We start from the raw sequence: 20150 nt of genomic DNA on the forward strand, positions 1-20150 counted from the left end.
TGTTGTTTTTTTTGCTCAGTGCAAGGAAAGCAAGACCTAAAACTCCAGTACTTTGTTCTTCAGTAATTTTTTTTTTAAAAATTGGTTTGGCAAGAAGATAGGATGCACTGTCTGCCGTTGATGCTGCTGCATTAACCAAGTCTTCGTTCTCGTTTCAGAGCAGCAGCCACTTTCCAGGCAGCGATACACTGGGAGAGCGGGATCTCTTCTGGGAATGTAGCCTGTAGTTCTTCTAATATGTTGCTCCCTTTCGTTTCGAGGTATGAAGTAAGTGTTTCCTTAAGGCTGGGAAATAGAGAGTGAAAAAGAGGGAGTGAGCACAAGTATAATCAGCTATTCTGCAGTACATCACACTGTTCAAGAGCACAAAAAGAGCTACATTCAGGTAATGAAGAAAATATGCAAAGATTGGGCTTGACAGGCTCTTACCTCCACTTGGGATCGAACACCTCCTGAGCTTTGGGATGTTTGAGCTTCAGGATGATCATTTCGTGCAACTCTTGGAGGAAGGACCCGAGCCCAGCCTGCATAAGGAAGGCATGGAAGAGTTCTGTGTTCTCTGCAGTAAGCTCATCTTTATAGGCTGCACCAACCTCTGCGAAGGGATCCTGAAAGGTAGATGGTAAGGAAGAGAGACACAACAGCACTGTTAGGAGCAGAGGGGGAAACAGAGAAATGAATCATCAAGTTATCACACACTTTACCCCACTTTGTCCTTCCTACCCTTTTCAGATGCAGCAGCCGTTCGGATTTATAGCACGAAAGGAGCTGCCACAATGCAATGGTGTGCTCGAGGTGACACTGGCTCAGTGCCTGAAAGAAACACACAAACATCTGTTTTTTGAAAGAGAGTTACAAGTCAGAACTAGTTTTACAAAAGCTATGAAAGACAAATTTAGAACTGGGATGGGGAAGCTTAAAAGAACCCATATATAAGAACTTGAGCAAAAACAAGTTTTGTGGCACCTGATTTACAAATTCAGTACATTAGGCTGTCATAGGGCACTTGATTTTATGCATTTTCCCACTGTAGGAGGCTAACACAACTAACCCGCCGTAACTATAAGCAGGGAGACTGGCAAGAACCAGGTAACTGAAGCAATCTTGATGAGGGAAAAAAATCAACTAAATAACAAGAACAATTCAATAAAATAAAAAACTGAAAGTTAACCATTGCTCATCACCATCCCCACCACACATCCTTCTAAGAATGGCAAAAAGGGCTGGGCATATTCCCAACTTTTGCCATACTGTAAGCCTCTTTTAATTAAATGTGTCTCAACACCGGCTGCATTAAGCTGTTCTAGGGGACTGCAAAGGGCTACCTAAGAACATGCGCCTGCAGTCACACCTACCTGAGGAGCAAAGATAAATTATGAAGAATATGGGGCAGGGAGAAAGGTAGCTGCCTTCCTTGAACTGGGGGCAAGTGATATATTTATTATTTTAGTCTAGCCTGGTTTACCCTCACCCCATAGAGACAAGTTAAGGCCCTGATCCCCTGAGCTCACCTTCAGCACGTGGTCATTTGTCTGACTGCTCATTTGCAGGATATCTTCGACATATTCAGTCAAAGTCATCTTTGAGTCTCCTCCAGCCTTAGCCAGGAATCCTAAGGTTATTTCGGTGACAGACAGCGCTTCACAGATGTCACTGTAGGATAGCAACTTTCCACTGATCATGCCAATTGTGGAATTTGGAAGAGAAATCTGTAATTCAAGGGAACAAAAATCCACCATAATACATTCATCACTGCTTCCTTTTTCTCTAAAGAAAAGATGAGCAGGCAATCCTACAGGATATGAAACAATTATAAAACATAGCCAAATGCAGCATAGGCTGTCATAACTTCATGTTCAGTCTCCAGAGAGCAAATATAGTATAGTGTTGGACTAGGATCAGGAAGACACAGGTTCAAATCCAGAGTCTCCCTTATCTCTTTACCATGAAGCTCATCTCAGAAGCGTACCTGGCTCAGCTTACTGTTGATATCATTGAAGAGATGCTCATAATTTTGCTCATGTCTGTACACCAAGGTTGGTATGCCCTGTTAGGGAAGAAAGCAGAAAATATGCCAGTGAGCAGAGCTTTGCAATAACGTTCTCTGGGATGAGAGATGGATCTTACAGGCACCAAGAAAGCTAAGTGGCAGCATCACAATCCTTTTATACATACTTTCAATGTGATTAAGGGCTTCCCCTGTAGGAATCTACTAGCAAGTTGCTGCTCAATTTTTTCCAGATCAAATTCCTGGAGGGCCTCCCCTCCTTTCTTCATGCTATATTGGCAGTTGGACAGGATCAATGGGATCAAGTCCCTCTCCACATTGTAAGCGATCACATGTAGATCTGTCACTTCAGCAGGGCTGACAGAGTATCTGTTTAGAAGGGGAGGGGGAGCACAAGAATGAGAAATCTTGCTCTGCTGCTGATTTAGCAACAGATAAGGCTATCTGTCACATTGCAAGAAAAAGTGTGGATTCTAACAGATGCATACACAGGCATACCTTATGGCATCTGTTGTATCTCCTACAGCATAGACAAAGTCATTGTGTAGGCCAATCAGATAACGAGCCAAGGCAGTGGAACAAAGGCCTAGGCCACGTCGGCGAGGCAAAAGGATCTCAAACTCACTCTCCAGGGTTAGGTCAGTATCACAATAACCTTTGGGAAGTTTAATTTCACCTGCAATGGAGGAAGGAAACATCAGTGAGCAACAAGCTCAGACCACTGGTGGGTGCTCCCCTTTTCTTTTTGATCATTTCTGGCTTTTTAAAAATCATTTGTTGACTCCAATACTTTCTGAAAGCCAGAAGTAAGTCTTGGGCATTCTGGATGAACAAATGGATCATGGTACATCCTACCATTTAATCTCTCTATGTTAAAGGGAAACGAGTATTGCAAAGGGAGAGAATACTAGAAGGAATAGCTTATTTAGACCTCAACAGATAAGACTAGAGAGTTTCTTTCAAAGTTAAAAAATAAAAGGGAAAGTTTGGCCTCCCATGAATAAATAAGACCAGATCTTCACTTGGGTGATAGGGGTGGATGAAAGTTCAGTGTGCCCTGTTTCTATTTACATTTTTGAAGTTTTATAAGCAAAAGTCTGCATAAAAATTATGCACATTTCCCTAAGATATTTCCCAGTCTAACAGAATGCATTTAGTACATTAAATTTAACAATGTAAACTGACAATTTACCGTGGGTTTCCAAGGATAATCTCAGCTTGTTCCATACATCCAGAAATGTATTCACTCTGCTTTTCATAAGATTCTTGAATTCTGCAGAAAGCATAAGGAAACAAACTGCAAGTCAAGACTGTGAAGTTCTGTAGCTCTTTCTAAGAGTGCCTCAAGTGCAGTTAGATGTGTTACAAAGAATTAGAATCTACAAGCAGCCCTGCTGGAGGGGGTCATCTAGTTCAGCATCCTTAATTGTACTTCTATTGTGTCCTTTATGCCTATATCATGTACTTTGACTGTACACAATATGTCCAAAATCAGAAAAGTGATGGTTTTCCCCAGGAATCCATCTGACTTTCTCCTTTAGGCATGCAATGGGTATAGAGTGATAGATATACTGTACACAAGTTAACAAACTCTCCTGTCATTGGGGCTGTTTTGTAAGTTTAAAACTTGGTGTGAATCACTTGCCTTAATGCTGTTTATGCTTTGTTAACTTGATCTATGGCATGGCAGTCTCACCTGGTGAAGTCTTGTTGAGGAAATCTCTAATTGTTTGGTATTCTAGCTCAGAAATGTTCTGGAACCTCTTCACCAAGTCTTTCTGCAGGGCCAGAATTTCTGGCAAAAACTTCACCAGCTTCAGTTCAGCTTCCTAGAAATGAAGCAAAGTAAGGCAAGTCAGACGGAAAAGGTTGAAGATACCTGAATTAAACCTCCTCTGCACTTATTGAATTACTTTTTCTACTTTCTGCTAGTTTTTAAATAGGATTACATTTCCACTTGATAAGTATGAAGTTTGCTGAATTTGAAAAGGCATTTCCAAGATATGTTATGCAACAGGCCATAATTTTCTTGATGTAATAAGTATTGAAGAACATATATAGAACATTTTACACAAACTTTAGTTAGTAGTAGTATTAAGTGAAATAGAAGCTTTTATACTGAGCAAAAAGAATGCTCAAGGGTTGTCAAATTAATCAATTTCCCCATTGTGATTTATATTTTAATGGTGAAATCGGGATTGATCAAAATCACATTAATTTTTGAAAGGAGTCATTTTTATCTGAGGGCTGTGTATTAAAATTTGACAACCTTTCTCCCCTTCATATTAATTTTTTCTACTCATTAGTTGTAAATAAACTATAAGAAGTTTTGATTAGGTAATAGTGCAGTACCATACAAGTCCTTTCCTAACTCCCCAGAATCCTATTTTTATGTATCATTTAGCTAGTTAAACCTTTGGAGAATGTGCTCATTAAGGAGCCTCCAGACTAAGAATGATGTTTAATCTTCACGTGAACAGGTAAAAATAGTATTTGAGTGAGAATAATAGTACAGATTAATCTATGACTTAAAAAAGGTCAAACCACCTGCATTGTTTGAAGTTTATCAGCTTTTGACAAGTAGTTGACAGGAGAGCATCTGTTCTTAAGATCAAAGTGAAAGGAAGATGCAAGGCTGTGTATTGTATTATTCCCTTTATTTATGAAGATTAGCTCATATTCATTATGAAAAGCAGCCTGCACTTCAGTGCCTGCACTATGGTTTCTGACTCATATATCCCATGCCAGGGCCACTGATAAAGAACTCGACATGCTCACCTTTTGCAAAAACTTCCACAAGATGGGCACCGTTTCCTTGCCATCTTTCTGCTGGACAACATGCTCCAGGTGCTCAACTGAAATCCGCTTCCTGCAGCTCCACATCCTGGAACAGTGTACAGTGCTGTTGCTGGGTAGTTCAGACAGGAAGGTTGCAGGGTCACCATATATAATTTTTGCTATTGAGTTGGAAGCCATTGTCTTATCTTCACTGATCTGTTGATTCACATCCAGAAGTGTTTTATCCAGAAACTACATGGGTGTAAAAGAAAGCGAGTCAATATAAGAAGTGGCCTCTTTCTTAAAAAGAAAACAAAAGCCTCCCACCATGTCAGGCATTCTGATAAATAGGGCATTGTGTTTTACAAATATTCTTAAGTAAAAAAAATATGGTAGTTCACTGATTGTTTTGTTCAATAAGCAAGTAGTAAAATGAAACATTTTAAAATTTTAAAATTTTAAAAATGAAGCGAAAGGAAAGTCCAATGCTGTAAAGAAAAATATTGCATAGGAACCTGGAATGTAAGAACCATGAACCTGGGTAAGTTGGATGTGGTCAAAAATGAGATGGCGAGAATAAATATTGACATCCTGGGCATCAGTGAGCTAAAATGGACGGGAATGGGCGAATTCAGTTCGGATGACTATCGTATCTACTACTGTGGGCAAGAAACTCGTAAAAGAAATGGAGTGGCCCTCATAGTCAACAAAAGAGTGGCGAAAGCTGTACTGGGATGCAGTCTCAAAAATGATAGAATGATCTCGATACGAATCCAAGGCAGACCTTTTAACATCACAGTAATCCAAGTTTATGCACCAACTACTGGTGCTGAAGAAACTGAAATTGACCAGTTCTATGAAGACTTACAAAACCTTATCGAAGTGACACCAAAGAAGGATGTTCTGCTCATTATAGGGGATTGGAATGCTAAAGTAGGGAATCAAGAGATAAAAGGAACAACTGGCAAGTTTGGCCTTGGAGTTCAAAACGAAGCAGGGCAAAGGCTAATAGAGTTCTGTCAAGAGAACAAGCTGGTCATCACAAACACGCTTTTCCAACAACACAAGAGACGACTCTACACATGGACATCCCCAGATGGGCAACATCGAAATCAGATTGATTATATTCTCTGCAGCCAAAGATGGAGAAGCTCTATACAGTCAGCAAAAACAAGACCTGGAGCTGACTGTGGCTCAGATCATCAGCTCCTTATAGCAAAATTCAAGCTTAAACTGAAGAAAGTAGGAAAAACCACTGGACAGGTAAGATACAATCTAAACCAAATCCCTTATGAATACACAGTGGAAGTGAGGAACAGGTTTAAGGATTTAGATTTGCTGGACAGAGTGCCTGAAGAACTATGGATGGAGGCTCGCAACATTATACAGGAGGCAGCAACTAAAACCATCCCAATGAAAAAGAAATGCAAGAAAGCAAAGTGGCTGTCCAACGAGGCCTTACAAATAGCGGGGGAGAGAAGGCAAGCAAAATGCGAGGGAGATAGTGAAAGATACAGGAAATTGAATGCAGATTTCCAAAGAACAGCAAGGAGAGACAAGAAGTCCTTCTTAAACGAGCAATGCAAAGAAATAGAGGAAAGCAACAGAATGGGAAGAACCAGAGATCTGTTCAAGAAAATCGGAAATATGAAAGGAACATTTCGTACAAAGATTACCATAATAAAGGACAAAAGTGGTAAAGATCTAACTGAAGCAGAAGACATCAAGAAGAGGTGGCAAGAATACACAGAGGAATTATACCAGAAAGATATGGATGCCTCGTACACCCCAGGTAGTGTGGTTGCTGACCTTGAGCCAGACATCCTGGAGAGTGAAGTCAAATGGGCCTTAGAAAGCACTGCAAATAACAAGGCCAGTGGAAGTGATGGTATTCCAGCTGAACTGTTTAAAATTTTAAAAGATGATGCTGTTAAGGTGCTACACTCAATATGCCAGCAAGTTTGGAAAACTCAGCAGTGGCCAGAGGATTGGAGAAGATCAGTCTACATCCCAATCCCAAAGAAAGGCAGTGCCAAAGAATGCTCCAACTACCGCACAATTTCACTCATTTCACATGCTAGCAAGGTTATGCTTAAAATTCTACAAGGAAGGCTCAAGCAGTATGTGGACCGAGAACTCCCAGAAGTGCAAGCTGGATTTAGAAGAGGCAGAGGAACCAGAGACCAAATTGCAAACATGCGCTGGATTATGGAGAAAGCTAGAGAGTTCCAGAAAGACATCTACTTCTGCTTCATTGACTATGCAAAAGCCTTTGACTGTGTTGACCACAGCAAACTATGGCAAGTTCTTAAAGAAATGGGAGTGCCTGATCACCTCATCTGTCTCCTGCGAAATCTCTATGTGGGACAAGAAGCTACAGTTAGAACTGGATATGGAACAACTGATTGGTTCCAAATCGGGAAAGGAGTACGGCAAGGCTGTATACTGTCTCCCTGCTTATTTAACTTATATGCAGAATTCATCATGCGAAAGGCTGGGCTGGATGAATCCCAAGCCGGAATTAAGATTGCCGGAAGAAATATCAACAACCTCAGATATGCAGATGACACAACCTTGATGGCAGAAAGTGAAGAGGAATTAAAGAACCTTTTAATGAGGGTGAAAGAGGAGAGCGCAAAATATGGTCTGAAGCTCAACATCAAAAAAACGAAGATCATGGCCACTGGGCCCATCACCTCCTGGCAAATAGATGGGGAAGAAATGGAGGCAGTGAGAGATTTTACTTTCTTGGGCTCCATGATCAGTGCAGATGGTGACAGCAGTCACGAAATTAAAAGACGCCTGCTCCTTGGGAGAAAGGCGATGGCAAGCCTAGACAACATCTTAAAAAGCAGAGACATCACCTTGCCAACAAAGGTCCGTATAGTAAAAGCCATGGTTTTCCCAGTAGTGATGTATGGAAGTGAGAGCTGGACCATAAAGAAGGCTGATCGCCGAAGAATTGATGCTTTTGAATTATGGTGCTGGAGGAGACTCTTGAGAGTCCCATGGACTGCAAGAAGATCAAACCTCTCCATACTGAAGGAAATCAGCCCTGAGTGCTCACTGGAAGGACAGATCGTGAAGCTGAGGCTCCAATACTTTGGCCACCTCATGAGAAGAGAGGACTCCCTGGAAAAGACCCTGATGTTGGGAAAGATGGAGGGCACAAGGAGAAGGGGACGACAGAGAATGAGATGGTTGGATGGTGTTCTTGAAGCCACTAGCATGAGTTTGATCAAACTGCGGGAGGCAGTGGAGGACAGAGGTGCCTGGCGTGCTCTGGTCCATGGGGTCACGAAGAGTCGGACACGACTAAACGACTAAACAACAACAACAACAAAAATGAAACATTGTTAATGTGCCCCCTGCCAGGGATACCAGGAAAAAGAACAGAATAGCACAAGTAAAATTTGGTATTACAATAACAATAGTCTTCTTTATGTGATAGTGGAATTTCTGAAGGACAAAGAGCTTCCAGCTTACGGGTGTCCACTTGGAAGTACTGTACGTTAACTATGAATATATTCCAAAATCAACAGTTAAGCAATACCTTTCTTGGGACCCATCAAAATGTCACAGTTTTAAAGAACTCTTCATCATTTTTGAGAAGAACACAAAAGCTTGCCACACTTTTGTGACATTTTGGTTGGTTCCAACAAAGGTATCGCTCAATTGTTAAAAATGCCTGATTTCTCCAAGGAGATAACACTGGAGATTTTGTGTTTCACTTTATTTAGAAATATACAAGCAGAACCTAATTGAACCAATCGGGCAGGCCGATTGAAGTGGTATCATCTCTGATTCTACTGGAGCAATGAAAAGTTCTGACCTTCTTTTCCTTATTTTTGGAAGGATTTGAGAAACCCTTTCCATGTCAGTCTCCAACAATACAACTCTCTAAAAGTCACCAAAAATATGTTTGCCAGTAAACAGAATACTGGCTAGGTTGGAGCAGATTTAGCATCAATGCCTCAGTTCCATAACCTGCAATTATGTTTGGCAACTGTGTTAGCATTCACTAATCTAGCTTCCATTTGAAAGGCATTTAAGAAGGCAAGGAAGAATGCAGAGAGGTTTTATTGGAAGTGTAGCTGAAGTCCTTATCCATGTTCTCATGTTAAAGTAATTTATTGCACTAAGTGAAGAGAGCTCCAGTGATGGCAGAGCCAATGGATGAGTGCCATGAAAGAGGTATCAAAATCACCTTGAAAGTAGATTATGCTCTCCAACACATAGCTTGGTCTCAGAGGGCAGAAGAGCCCTGAAAATCAAAACCACAACTGGGGCATCTATCTTGGGAGATGTATATATGATAATATTTGGAGAAATATTTCTCCCTAAAAGTACATATATGTGGAACAGATTTTAAAAGGGGGAGAAAATTATTGTTAATGGCTGCTCATTATTCAATCTTTTTTGGGGGGTGGGTCTTTACAGCTCCTTGATCCCTGTTTTGAAATTTAAGGGGAACATGGCAGGAGAGGTTTTACATGCCAAGGACAATATTGCCATGGATTTTTACATGTGCAACTAATAGTAAGGGCATACTGTTTCACTTACATTTGTCCTGCATATTTTCATTAAATCAGATTTTTAAAAAATGAGGTTCTCATGTTACTAACATGCATGGTAATCTCTTCCGAAAGATTATGCCTATTTGCACTTCATTGGCTGAATGTTATTGTCTCCCTTGAGATGTAGGTCCAAATCATATCACACTCAGCACTCACAATATTTCTTGTCTACATATTCAGATATGCTTCTGCATAAACAGGTAAAATACATGTTCAGTGTTTCACTGTAGTCATAGGCATACATCATTGTACTGTATACCTGTTACATGGCTTAGCAATGGAATACATATGATCCATTGATCAATAATTAAATCAGTATACTGTTAGTGATGCACTTAATTTTATTTACCTCTAGTTCTGGACGAACAACATTTTGAGCAACAACTCCTTCCCAATCATTTCTGTACTGCTTCGTAGAGAGTAGACTGTCAGATCTCCCTGCAAAAGAGCGTTTATTGTGTGTCATTCCTCTCTCCTAGCATGAAGTTACAGTACAATCGTAAAGGTAAAGGTAAAGGGATCCCTGACCATTAGATCCAGTCGTGACCGACTCTGGGGTTGTGGCGCTCATCTCTCTTTATTGGCCGAGGGAGCCGGCGTACAGCTTCCAGGTCATGTGGCCAGCATGACTAAGCCGCTTCTGGCGAAACCAGAGCATCACACGGAAACACTGTTTACCTTCCCGCCAGAGCAGTACCTATTTATCTACTTGCACTTGAAGTGCTTTTGAACTGCTAGGTTGGCAGGAGCAGGGACCAAGCAACAGAAGCTCACCCCGTCGCGGGGATTCGAACCGCCAACCTTCTGATCGGCAAGTCCTAGGCTCTGGTTTAACCCACAGCGCCACCAGCGCCCCTTACAGTACAATCGTACCTTCATGCAAAACTTGTGTGATTTCAACCTTGTGCAGCTGCAAGCCAGCCAGCTGAATTTGTGCAAATTAAGTGCACACAAGGCAGAGAACTTAAAAGCTCCTTTTGTGCTTGGTTTTCCTGGACCTGAAAGAGCCTTTAAGCTCTCTGCCTTGCTGACCAGGCTCTGGGATGCTCTTGTGCAAGCTTTTAAGATGCTCTCATGAGATCTGACAGGAAGTTGGATGGCCTTTTGAGATCTCATGAGGGGAGGGAAGTAGAGCCTTCAATGTGGGGTTCCTCAGGGTTCAATTTTGTCCTTTTTTGTGTTTAACATCTACATGAAACCACTGAGTGGGGTTATTCAGAGGTTTGGGGTATATTGTCAGCTAGATGCTGATGCCACACAGCTCTACTCCTTTACATGTGCAAGTGTGGCAGTGGATGAGCTGGACCATTGAGATACCTTGGTAACAGACTGAATGAGAGCCAACAAACTGAAGCTCAATCCAGATTAAGACTGAGGCACTGTTAGTGGGCTGTTCCCTAGACCAGATGGATGGGAAGTTGCCTGCTCTTGTTGGGGTTACACTCCCTCTGAAGGTGCGGGCATGTAGCTTGGGGGTACTTCTGGATCCTTTGCTGTCGCTTGAGGCTCAGGTGGCCTCAGTGGTATGGAGCGCCTCCCTTCAAATTTGGGTGGTGGCCCAGCTGTGCCCCTATCTGGACAGGGACAGCTTAACTTCTGTACTCTATGCTCTGGCAACCTCAAGGTTGATTACTGCAACATATTATACGTAGGGCTGCCTCTGAAGATGGTTTGGAAACTTCAGCTGCTGCAGAATTTGGCAGCCAGGTTGCTCACCAGGGCAAGGCAGTTTGAGCATATTACACTGATCCTGGTCCAACTGCACTGGCTGTCAGTTAGTTTCCGGGTTCAATTCAAAGTGCTGGTTTTGACCTATAAAGCCTTAAAGGACTGCAATACCTCAGTGACTGCCTCTCGCCATACAAACTGAGCTGTACCCTGCTACCATTATCTGAGGCCCTTCCTCATGTGCCTCCTCCACAAGAGGTCTGGATGGCAGCAACATGATGATGATGATGATGATGATGATAATCCCAGAGCCCAGAGAGCAAGACGGAGAGCTTAAAAGGGGTAAGGCCCACTCAGCATGCTTGCTCCAGAAGGTAAGGATGGTCACATGGGGGTGGTTCAAGTACACACTTTTTGCATATACACATCATCCCCAGAACGTAACCCCTGCACAAGATGTGATCATACTGAATTTAGGATGGGGCAACTATGTAAAGTGGGCAGTCATTTAAGATTATTTGCAGCACTTCCTACAATATAGTCTTAAAAACAAGGTGCTTTTAAAAGCAATGTATCTATATGACCATTCATTACTACTACATCCTATAATTATTTGCTTTATCATAATCAATATTGCAGTTCAACCCTACATAGCTCTGAAAGGGACTTTTGCAGCAAAATACAGAACAATAAATAACACAAACTGGGCCATTTTAGAAAGCTGTGTGCTGTTGCCACTACCACATTTGAAATACAATGCCGAAGTCTATGCTGTGGGTTTTATCACTGATTTATGTAAGCAGCCCGATGATAAGCTGCTCTCCTTACATTGGCCTGTCTGTTGCTGAGGCTCCTTGAGAAGGCTACAAAGAATGAGATGGACAACATTGGTGGTTTCATCAGCACTCTTCCCAAGAGTATTCTTCAGTTGCTCCAAGTCCTTAAGAATATGCTGCATGAGAAAGCTCACTGGATCTTCAACTGGTGGTTTTATGATCTGTAGCAGGGACTTCAAGAACAGAATGCAATATTCAGAGCAATCAATGTGCAGTGCTATTGCAAGGCATGCAGTCAGTCATTTATTTCATAAAATTTATATGCTGCTTGACTAGTGAAAAATCTCAAAGTGCTTACAAAAAGAATAAAACAGAAAGATTATTAGTAAAAACAATCAAAACATTTATAAAAATTAAAAACCAGCAATACGTTTCGGGGTTTTTTAAACTCATCATTCTAAATACCTGAGAAGGCTTGTCTAAACAAAAATGTTTTTAGGAGGTGCTGGAAAGCGTATAGTGAAGGCATCTGTGTGATGTCAATGCCACCTGATGCCAAATTGTTGGACAACTGTGATAAATGATTTCATCTCTGAGGAAGCCAGAGGTCTATTGTAATGAACTGTCTACCACAAGTGTCCACTATAGTATGAGAAACCGAGTACAGTGGTACCTCGGTTTAAGAACTATTTGATTTACAAACTACCAGAAGTAGTGTCCTAGTATGCAAACTTTACCTCAGTCTAAGAACGGAAGCCGAACAGTGGAAAGGTACCGGCGGCAGGAGGCCTTATTAGGGAAAGTGTGCCTCTGTTTAAGAATGGTTTTGGTTTAAGAATGGACTTCTGGAATGGATTAAGTTTGTACACCGATGTACTACTGTACCTTTTCAGCTTCTAGGAAGCATTTATCCATGTATGAAGCTTGTTAACAGTCTTACTTTCCCTCCATGTATTACTGAAATGTAACAAATGCATTTCTGCATGAATCGTTAACAACCACATTAAAAAAAATACTTTAAAAAAAACCCAGTGAGGCACTTTGCCTCAAGTGGAAACACATCCCAGGCCAGTCCTGCTGGCATCCGATCATCTCCTTCACACGATACTGAGAGTAAACCTTTTTATAAAAATTGAGCTCCATTTCAGATATGCTTTCTTAGTTTCCACGCAGCAATGCTTTTCAGACAGAATTGTGTGGTTCCTAGTTTTATTTGAAAATACCTGGCGATCTTTTGTGGCTCCCAAAAGCAGCGACAAATGAGTGAGCAAGCGAATCAGAATCAGGACAGCTGCTGGAGACATCTCCCTCTCAGATGCAACCTTAGCCTCTCTTTTTTCAGGTTTTCCAAGCACATGGCCGGTTTGTGACCTGTCTTGAATATTCCTGTACAGAATAATATATACAGTGTGTGCACACTTGCTACAAAACAGTACTTTTCCGCGCTTAAAAATTCTATGATTCCCAGACATCCAGACAGTAATTATCATCACACTAAAACAAGAGATACAAACATATTACATACGTAGTATATAAAATATTAAAATACCATTATTTGCTGTTATATATGTTTTCACTTAAAATACCCCCTTGACTTGTATACACTGCTTTAATTATTTGTTTTTAATGCCGTTGTTGTATTTTTAGTGAACTGTTTATCCTGTAAATTGCCTTGACGTGCCTTATATAAAGTGATGTAGAAATACTTCTAATAAATAAATAAATAAAAATATGGGGTGGTGGCTCAAAGTTAAGAAATTAGGAAAGCCATCGTACGATCCTGCCTTCTTTCTTGTTTGTTAATACCTGTTCTATACCTGCCTACTCAGAAGTAAGTCCAACTGAGAATTACTCTCAGATAATTGATAATTGTGAGCAGCGGAAGCCACAGTTCTCCACTTTGGACATAAAATAGGGAGTGCTAGCTCAATACAAGCCCGGTCTTTGGGTCAAAAGTGGAACATGATAGAAAGAGGAGAAAGGATAGGGAAGGGGACAACCACAACTTCCTAAATAGAAGGTTTTGAAGCCTTGGTTGTTCTTCTGAACATGGCCATTGAAATAGGTGAACTGGAAATCACTGCAGTATTCTAAGAAGGTAAATTAGTTTTTTCTACCTCTAAAGTTGTTATAACTTGATGGGGCAGAGCCCTGTTCTAGAATAGATTCACCTTAAATAGCTGCAAATATCCCACCTCCCAATCTTTACGGAACACTCTAAAAAAGTATATGCCATTCCACATTCCAAAAAGCTAACATAAAAACATACCCTGCTTCACGAAAGCCGGACACTGATTTGTGGTCCTCACCTCCTATTACAGCACCACACTCATTACAGAAACCACGCTGCATGGGACGGCCACACTGAAAGGAGAGAGGGAGGGAATATTAGAAGCAGAAAACTGAAGTAATTCTGCTTGGTAAAGCTTAAGCTAAGGTTCAACTATTTTCCAAAATGTTAAGGAATTGCAAAACTAAACTAAACTAAACAAACAAACAAGCAAAAGCCACACACACAGCAAAGTTCTGATTTAGTTTGCTTTACAAAGCAGCCCTTGAAAACATGACAGAATGTTGAAGGAGAATGAAGTGCTACACAAACTGTAGCACAGACTGCTTTTAAAGAAATAAACCAGAAGATACATACAATCTGTGAAAGCTCTTACCTCTCCAACACCGCAGGGATGGCCATTTGGACATACTGATTTGGGGAAAAAAGAAAGGATTTATTTACTTATTCATTCATTTGTCCTTTACCTGGAGGTCACAGGGAAGTTCACAATATAAACTCACAATATAAAATCACAAAATACATATCAAAATAAAAACAACCCAATAACCCCCCCCCCATTTTTAAAGGGCATCGGATGTCAATCAACCAAAGGCCTGTGTAAAGTGGAAAGTTTTTGGCAGGTGCCTAAAGGTGTATAATGATGGTGCCAGGCAAACCTCCCTGGGGAGAGAATTCTACAATCGGGGAGCCACGGCAAAAAAGGTCCATGCTTGTGTTGCCACCCTCTGGACCTCTCATGAAGGCGGCACATGAAGCAGGGCCTCAATACAATGGTACTATCAATGGAACACAGGGAATTCTAACCTATCGAGAACTCATCCCCTGCCCTATACCTGATGGAGTTAAATATAAAATAACCAAACATATAGAACAGGGATGTCCAACAGGTCGACAGCGATCGACAGGTTGACCCTCGGTTGTTAGAAGTTGATCGCGGGTTCATTTTCGTCCGTGGGTGAAAAGGATCATTCGATCATTCGGCCCCACCCCCTCCCTCTTTTCTCTATCTGCAAATGATTTTAAGAGCAGAAGACGGGATGACTTATTGCTTATGTATTTTTGTCACCGCCCTCCTTAAAAAAAGGTCAACAACTTTGAGATCACTGCCAGTTTTTCATTCTGAGAGTAGATCACAGTCTCTTGGGAGTTGGATGTCCCTGATATAGAAGAACAAGCCAGCATGGAATCAGAGTCAGCATGGCTTCTGCAAGAGCAAGTTCTATGTCACAAACCTATTAATGCTATTGGAGAGTGTGAACAAGCATATAGAGACGATATGGTTGACACGGGGGACCTGGACTTTCAAAAAGCTTTTGACAAGGGACCTCACAAAAGACTCCTGAGTAAGCTTAGCACTCAAGGAATAAGAGGAAACCTCCTCCTGTGGATCAGGAATTGGCTACGTAGCAGGAAGTAGAGTAGGAATAAATGGACAGTTCTCTGAATGAAGAGAAGTAGGAGAGTCCTTCATATATTGGGACTGGAACCTGTGATTGTTCGTAAGTTATCTAGTTAGGGCTGAGCAGTGAGGTTGCTACTTTTGCTACTAAATTGTTAAGGGTTGTTAAAAAGAGATTGCAAAGAGTTCCAAAAGAAAGAAGTGGGCATGCACACGAAAGCTCATACCAATAACAAACTTAGTTGGTCTCTAAGGTGCTACTGGAAGGAATTATTTTATTCTCTTCAAGCTAATTACTGGGCAGTAAAATGGCAAATGCAATAAAATGTAAACTAGTGCAAACTGATGCATGATGGGGCAAATATGAACATATTTCTGCTAATTCTGACAACAGAATCTGATCTCAAAACACCTCTGGATGCTTTCAGAAACAAATAGGATATTTCTATCAATCTGCTACTTGTTCCCATGGTACACATCAAAATATATTGGAATGTTTCAGGTCTGCTTATTTCACTTGCACAAAGTACATTTAAAGGTTTTTTTTTGATAAGTACTTCACATTTCTGAGAAGTTAACACTACTATCAAGATTCTTTTTAAAAAGTCCACACTGGGTGGTATTCAACAAGCTCATTCTGTCAGCACAATGACTGTGGGCTGTTCTGGGGTTCCCTCAGCCTCCTGAAGCTGTTCTGAAGAGGTCACAGGGGTGCATGGGGAGGAAAGACGGGGGGGGGGGATCTGCTGCAGAAGTGGAAATCCTTGCACTAAAAGATTGAGTGAATTGGGTACCACCCACTGACACTTAACCATATGTCTTTGTGCCTAAATGGAGAGATACGACACAGTAATTTGACAGGAGAGTAATATATGGAAGCAAACCCCATCATTCCCTGGATTATTTCCACTGTTTTCGGGGGACAAGACACCACTGGGGGAAAATAGCTCTCTAGACTGCTCCCAAGCTTGAGCATGGTACTTACAATAAAATCGAAGTCCTGCTGCTCCTTCCCATCTCACAGCCTGAGCCAGTAAGTCTTCTGGCATTGTTGGCAGAAAAGCACCCTGGAAGGGGAGAAGGAGAATATCAAAGTGGAACTAGAATAATATGCAGTGTCCTCCTACTCATGCATTAAGATCTTCAATTGAAGTCTTTTGCCATGTGCTAAAGTGTGTTATGCTTGCATGCAGGAGAGGACTGTTTCTGTGTGATGGCAGACAAACAGGAAATGCAGGTAAAACAGTAATGAGTGCAGGAACTGATGGGAATTGCAAAGGAAAACGGAACATTCACTACTTTACCTGCATGATATGAGGTGAGAATGCCAGATTCCTTAGAGGTTCAAGGATTCGATTCTGGCCAGACAGCAAGACAGCAGCAGTGTGAATTGCCATTTCAATCACTACCCTCTTGCGGCTGGAATCTTGGGGGCTCAGTGCCAGTGAGGGGGGATAGTTATCCATCAGAGATTCTGCAAATCTCTCCAGCTCTGGAGAAGGAAGAACGTTGGAGCTCTGGATGAACTCCTTGATAACATCACGTTGCTGAAATAAGAAGAAAATTATTTTACAAAAAGTAAGTTGAGATTTGTCAACTAGACTCACCTCAATGGATTTTCAAATGAAATTTGGGGAAAACGACAGCCTTTGCTCAGTTCTATAATTGATATCCTAAATCTTCCTCTCTCCTAAGGAAGCAGCACTTGTGCACAAGGCAATATGCAAACTGGCACCAAGACAAAGGCATTTACCTTCTGTTTCGGATGAAGACTTGGCTCCTTGCATCCATACAGAGATGTGAACTCTCTGAAGACAGCCAAGAGAAAATGAACAGCCTGGGAAGACTTGGAGCTATTACTCTCCTGAAATCAGAATGTGGAGAGGAGAAGAAGGCAAGAAAGAGAGATTACCAAGAGTAAAACTTACATCTTTAGCTAGCAGCAGTCATGGATATTACTGTTGGGCATTGCAGAAAACAAAAAAGTAGCAGATCACAAATATTTTTTAAAGTGCACCGGTCCAAATATATCTTTAGAATATATATGTGTGGCCAAAAAGGAAACAAAAGGCACACCTTTTGTAAAAGGTTTCCTGAAACTTCCAATTTGGTAGTCAATAAGGTCCTATCAGCTATAGCAAACATATTTCAGTTTGCCAAATTTCTCCCTATAGGTAGCCCCACCCCAATATGGAACACAATATATAAAAGCACACTATGAAATGGCACTGTGAAGAAAATCAGCCACTAATAATGATTTTATAGTAGAGTCAATGTTTCTAGTATGACATGGAGTACACTGAAGCTCAGATCCTATTTGCTAGTCTTAACATTCCAGTCAATGCAATAAAGGTTTGCAACCTGATAAGCCCTGGGAGAGAGTATCAGAATACAGCTTGGGACAATTTAAAGATAAGTACGAAAACCACTTTAATACAGCCCAGATCTAGAAGGAAGGAAGGAATGGAAAATCACCAGAAGCACATGAAATCCTAAATGCTACAAAATAAGAGACAGTCCTCTTTAGGTCACTATGGAAGAGCTGTTTTGGCCAGAATTAAATAGCTGTACCTTCAAGGCTGCTGCAATGCCATCCACCTGGCATTTTATCACTGCTTTTCCCAAAGCATCACGCACCACTTTATAGTTCTTGCCATGTACCAGGAACTGATCAATCAGACTGGAGTGAGATTTCTGAGGCACAGAGCACAAAAAGTCAGTTGTTTAAAGCCTAAACACTGTATAGCATGTGATACAACTGAATATCAGACATGAAAACACTGTTGCTTAAAAAAAATAAAAGAGGGCATGAGGTTGGGGGGTGGAAGAAAGCTGAGAGGAGAGAAAGGGACTCTGCTGTTCTATTATAGCAATGTGTAAAACCCCTAACAAACCATAGATAAGAAATATGCAAACATCAAAGCAAATTGTATGAATATCATATCACTATGATAGGATCCATGGGTCATTCAGTATGAACTCTTTGGTACAAAACAGAATTCACTATACTTAAAAGCATCTCTGAAAGATGCCCTTGTCATACCTTGATTCCATTTAATCACTACCCTCTCTGGGCAAGTCATCACATTCTCAGCCTAAGCAAAACACATTCGTTTAAAAAAATAAATCCCCCTTAACATACACACCATTTGACCATTTCTACTTTATCCAAACTACTGCCCAAGAATTAATAAGATGGTAAGTGCTCAAGAAAGAGCTGTACTACCTGTTGAATTATTTCTGCTGGAAATATCCAGTTAAACTCAGACTCATTAGAAAGTCTCTGTGTGAACTCCATCCCATGTTGTTTAGTAAGTGTGCGGATAAGGTAAACTCGGTACCAGTCATTTTGAATCTGACTGCAGAACTGCTTCACTTTTTGCAGGTAGTGTTGCTTCTCTGTTTCTTGACTACTAGCTGGAGAGAGAAAGGAAAAAGGAAAATGCTTCCGAATTATGTTTCTGTGCGCTCTGGCTTCCATCACGGTGCTCCGTTGTGCCAGAAGCGGTTTAGTCATGCTTGCTACATGACCCGGAAGTCTGTCTGCATACAAACGGTGGCTCCCTTGGCCTGAAAGCAGAGTACGCCGCATCCCATAGTCGTCTTTAACTGGATTCAACCTTCCAGGGGTCCTTTACCTTGACCCAACACTTTCAGAAGCACTGAGAATAACAAATATAATACAAAGCTTTGCATTCAAAAGAGAGTACAAATCTACTGGTAGGAAAAAGACAACTACAGAAGCACAGAACCAGTATTTCCCCCCCCCCCTGTTAAATATGGACACAGAGGATAAACCCATCCTGTAATGCATCTAGTGGCAGGAACTCTTTCATACACCAGTTATTTGGTACATATTTTATTCCGGTTTAACAGAATCCCACTTACCTGAAGTTCCATAAAGTTCAAAGAGCAGCTGTGCAGCCCTATCTATACACAGGCGGATGTGAGCCACTCCCTGCAAGTACTCAATGGTGACTTTTTGAGAGGTTTCATGGCTGCTCCTGCTTTGTTTTATGTAGTTTGTTAGGAAGTGTCCATCTTCTCTCAGGCAGTTTGCCTTGCTTTTCTCTGAGGAGACTCCCAATTTCTCATACATAGAATCCTGAAAAATGAAACATAATGTTTTCCAGTTATTGCTCACCATTGCTCACCATACCAATCTTTGTTAAATCTATTGAACGAAGCATTTCTTATTACTGTGTGCATTGACACTGCTAGAAAATAAAGTGCTCAGGGCTTTTCCACATTTCCCCTTGTCCCATGCCTAGAAAGTACAGGTCCAAACAGTTTTCTGTTTGTCCCATGCTTTGTAGGCACAAATCCAAGATGTTCTGCCTTTGCCTTGCCATGGAAAACCAGCTCTTTAGCCCTAAATCTGAACAAACAGCAATCTGCACAAAACTCAGTTGCTGTTGGTTCTGATTCAACACTAAACTGTGGGTTTTCCCAGGGGAAAGTGACAAATGGAGGTGTGGATAAGCCCTTAGTATTGTAGGGAGAATCTTAAGAGACCCTAGTCATCCACTTCAGAAGGCAGAATTTGCAGAGGCATTTGAAACCTTGGCTGGGTGGACATAATTGTGATTTGAGGACCCGATCCCCGCTTGGGGAATAAAGACACGTGGACACAGAATGTAAGGTTAATGGG

At 41.3% G+C, this 20150-nt stretch overlaps 1 protein-coding gene across 1 annotated transcript in view; it reads right to left on the minus strand.

The window, feature by feature from the left end:
- The window catches only part of LOC309525586 (E3 ubiquitin-protein ligase RNF213-like), a 98452-nt gene continuing 78302 nt past the window's right edge, over nucleotides 1-20150 (minus strand). Inside the window, exons 42-62 of the mRNA XM_082210933.1 lie at nucleotides 19388-19604; nucleotides 18726-18916; nucleotides 18071-18193; nucleotides 17253-17363; nucleotides 16804-17046; nucleotides 16485-16566; nucleotides 14474-14508; nucleotides 14077-14171; nucleotides 13031-13193; nucleotides 11860-12040; nucleotides 9713-9801; nucleotides 4787-5038; nucleotides 3705-3837; nucleotides 3201-3281; nucleotides 2507-2684; nucleotides 2176-2377; nucleotides 1970-2047; nucleotides 1512-1709; nucleotides 724-813; nucleotides 430-608; nucleotides 1-285 (exon numbers count right to left, since the gene is read on the minus strand). Coding sequence (XP_082067059.1) covers nucleotides 132-285; nucleotides 430-608; nucleotides 724-813; nucleotides 1512-1709; nucleotides 1970-2047; nucleotides 2176-2377; nucleotides 2507-2684; nucleotides 3201-3281; nucleotides 3705-3837; nucleotides 4787-5038; nucleotides 9713-9801; nucleotides 11860-12040; nucleotides 13031-13193; nucleotides 14077-14171; nucleotides 14474-14508; nucleotides 16485-16566; nucleotides 16804-17046; nucleotides 17253-17363; nucleotides 18071-18193; nucleotides 18726-18916; nucleotides 19388-19604 — 3075 coding nt within the window. The 3' untranslated portion in view covers nucleotides 1-131. The remainder of the gene's footprint in view (nucleotides 286-429; nucleotides 609-723; nucleotides 814-1511; nucleotides 1710-1969; nucleotides 2048-2175; nucleotides 2378-2506; nucleotides 2685-3200; nucleotides 3282-3704; nucleotides 3838-4786; nucleotides 5039-9712; nucleotides 9802-11859; nucleotides 12041-13030; nucleotides 13194-14076; nucleotides 14172-14473; nucleotides 14509-16484; nucleotides 16567-16803; nucleotides 17047-17252; nucleotides 17364-18070; nucleotides 18194-18725; nucleotides 18917-19387; nucleotides 19605-20150) is intronic.

Source organism: Podarcis vaucheri (assembly GCF_965113315.1).
Source record: "Podarcis vaucheri genome assembly, chromosome: 2".
Lineage (NCBI taxonomy): Eukaryota > Metazoa > Chordata > Lepidosauria > Squamata > Lacertidae > Podarcis > Podarcis vaucheri.